The sequence below is a fragment of the Malurus melanocephalus genome, unplaced genomic scaffold (assembly GCF_030028575.1).
Source record: "Malurus melanocephalus ecotype Western Australia unplaced genomic scaffold, MMel_1.1 scaffold_214, whole genome shotgun sequence".
NCBI classification, from domain to species: Eukaryota; Metazoa; Chordata; class Aves; order Passeriformes; family Maluridae; genus Malurus; species Malurus melanocephalus.
Genome location: NW_026623446.1, coordinates 323,533 through 324,832, shown reverse-complemented (window position 1 = coordinate 324,832; position 1,300 = coordinate 323,533). Strand labels below are relative to the sequence as shown.

General features: G+C 52.3%; 1 protein-coding gene across 1 annotated transcript in view; it reads right to left on the bottom strand.

Annotated features, from left to right (window-relative positions):
- Positions 1–891, bottom strand: part of FGFR3 (fibroblast growth factor receptor 3) — a 55,679-nt gene extending 54,788 nt beyond the window's left edge. Inside the window, exon 1 of the mRNA XM_057374053.1 lies at positions 884–891. Within this exon, the coding sequence (XP_057230036.1) occupies positions 884–891 (8 nt within the window). The remainder of the gene's footprint in view (positions 1–883) is intronic.
- Between the last annotated feature and the right edge of the window lie 409 nt (positions 892–1,300).

The window sequence follows — 1,300 nt, the reverse complement described above, 5'->3', positions numbered from 1 at the left end:
GTGCGGGTCTGCGCCCGCCGGGCCCTCGGGGTGGAGCGGCACCCGCTTCCCATGGACGTAAGACTGCAATTGGCGCGGTGCTCCCATGGTGGATCCTGAGTGTCCGCTCCTCCTGGCGCCGGGACAGCGCGTCTTCTGGAGAGAGGCGGCAGCAAGGGGCTGAAGGGGATCCGTGGGTTGGGAGCAGCTCTGTGCGTGCAGCACTTCGGCTCAACCTGGGAAATGAGCGGCCAATGAATGATCCATGCACCCATTCCCCCTGTCCCCGAAGTGAAGCCACCCGCTTCGAGCACCCTGACTTCACTGCCCCTAACCCATAATCGCTGTGGTACATTCACGGGAATAATCCCAAACTCCACGCGACTCTGMGTGTCTGCCTCTGCCAACTGGACAAGCTGTTTTAATAAAGTCTGGTTGAATGGATCTAGTCACATTTACTGTCACAACTATCTAGTCACTATCGTAGTTATGTTTTGGGATATTGTGGTCATCTCAGAGACCCCCGACACGGCCGAGTTGCTGAAGTGACATGCATCAGTTACTGCTGACAGCGAGTTGAGCTGCCTYATACAGAGAAGTCACAGCTCCGCTCTAATCCCACTTGACATAGCAGCTCATTCGCTGAAAATAGACGCAAATATTATCAGAGCTGAAAATGCTCTGCAGAAGGGGCCCAAAAAACCCAACCTGTATAAGAGTCAAGCGGAGGTTTTTTTGGGTCAGAGGAAAAGCCGGGCAGTGCGGAGGTTTGGCTTGCAGCGAGAGCAAACAGCGGGGATCGCTCGTGGCCGCCGTGGAGGGCTCGCAGTTCGCGCTGTTGTCGCTGCAGCCGGGATCTGTCTTGACACCTTTATCAGGCACGGAGACTCTGACATCTCAATACTGCGGCATTGTGTGGGGAAGCATTGAAACGGGGCTGCGGCGAGGAAATCCTACATGTCAGCGGAGACCCTCGCCAGTGACACCGTCGGTTCAAATGAAAACAATGGGGGGAAAAGCAGACATATAAATAAATTGTGCTTATTTCACCGTCACAGAGAAGGCTTGGCAGCGTGTCAAGCTGCACGATGTTTGCTCTCATAACTGCTGTGCTGGAGGTGCCAGAAAATCACTAAAAATTAAAACAACAACAGCAGCGTAATTATAACACTGCACGAGGAGTTGCTGGCGTCATTATTTTGAAGACAAAATTGCGAAAGCAGGGCCAAATTCTGCTCTCAAGTAAAGCCACCAGGGTAAGAGTGTTGTTGAGGCATTATTGTTTCTTTTATCACTGAGTGTTACTATTACAACCCCCATT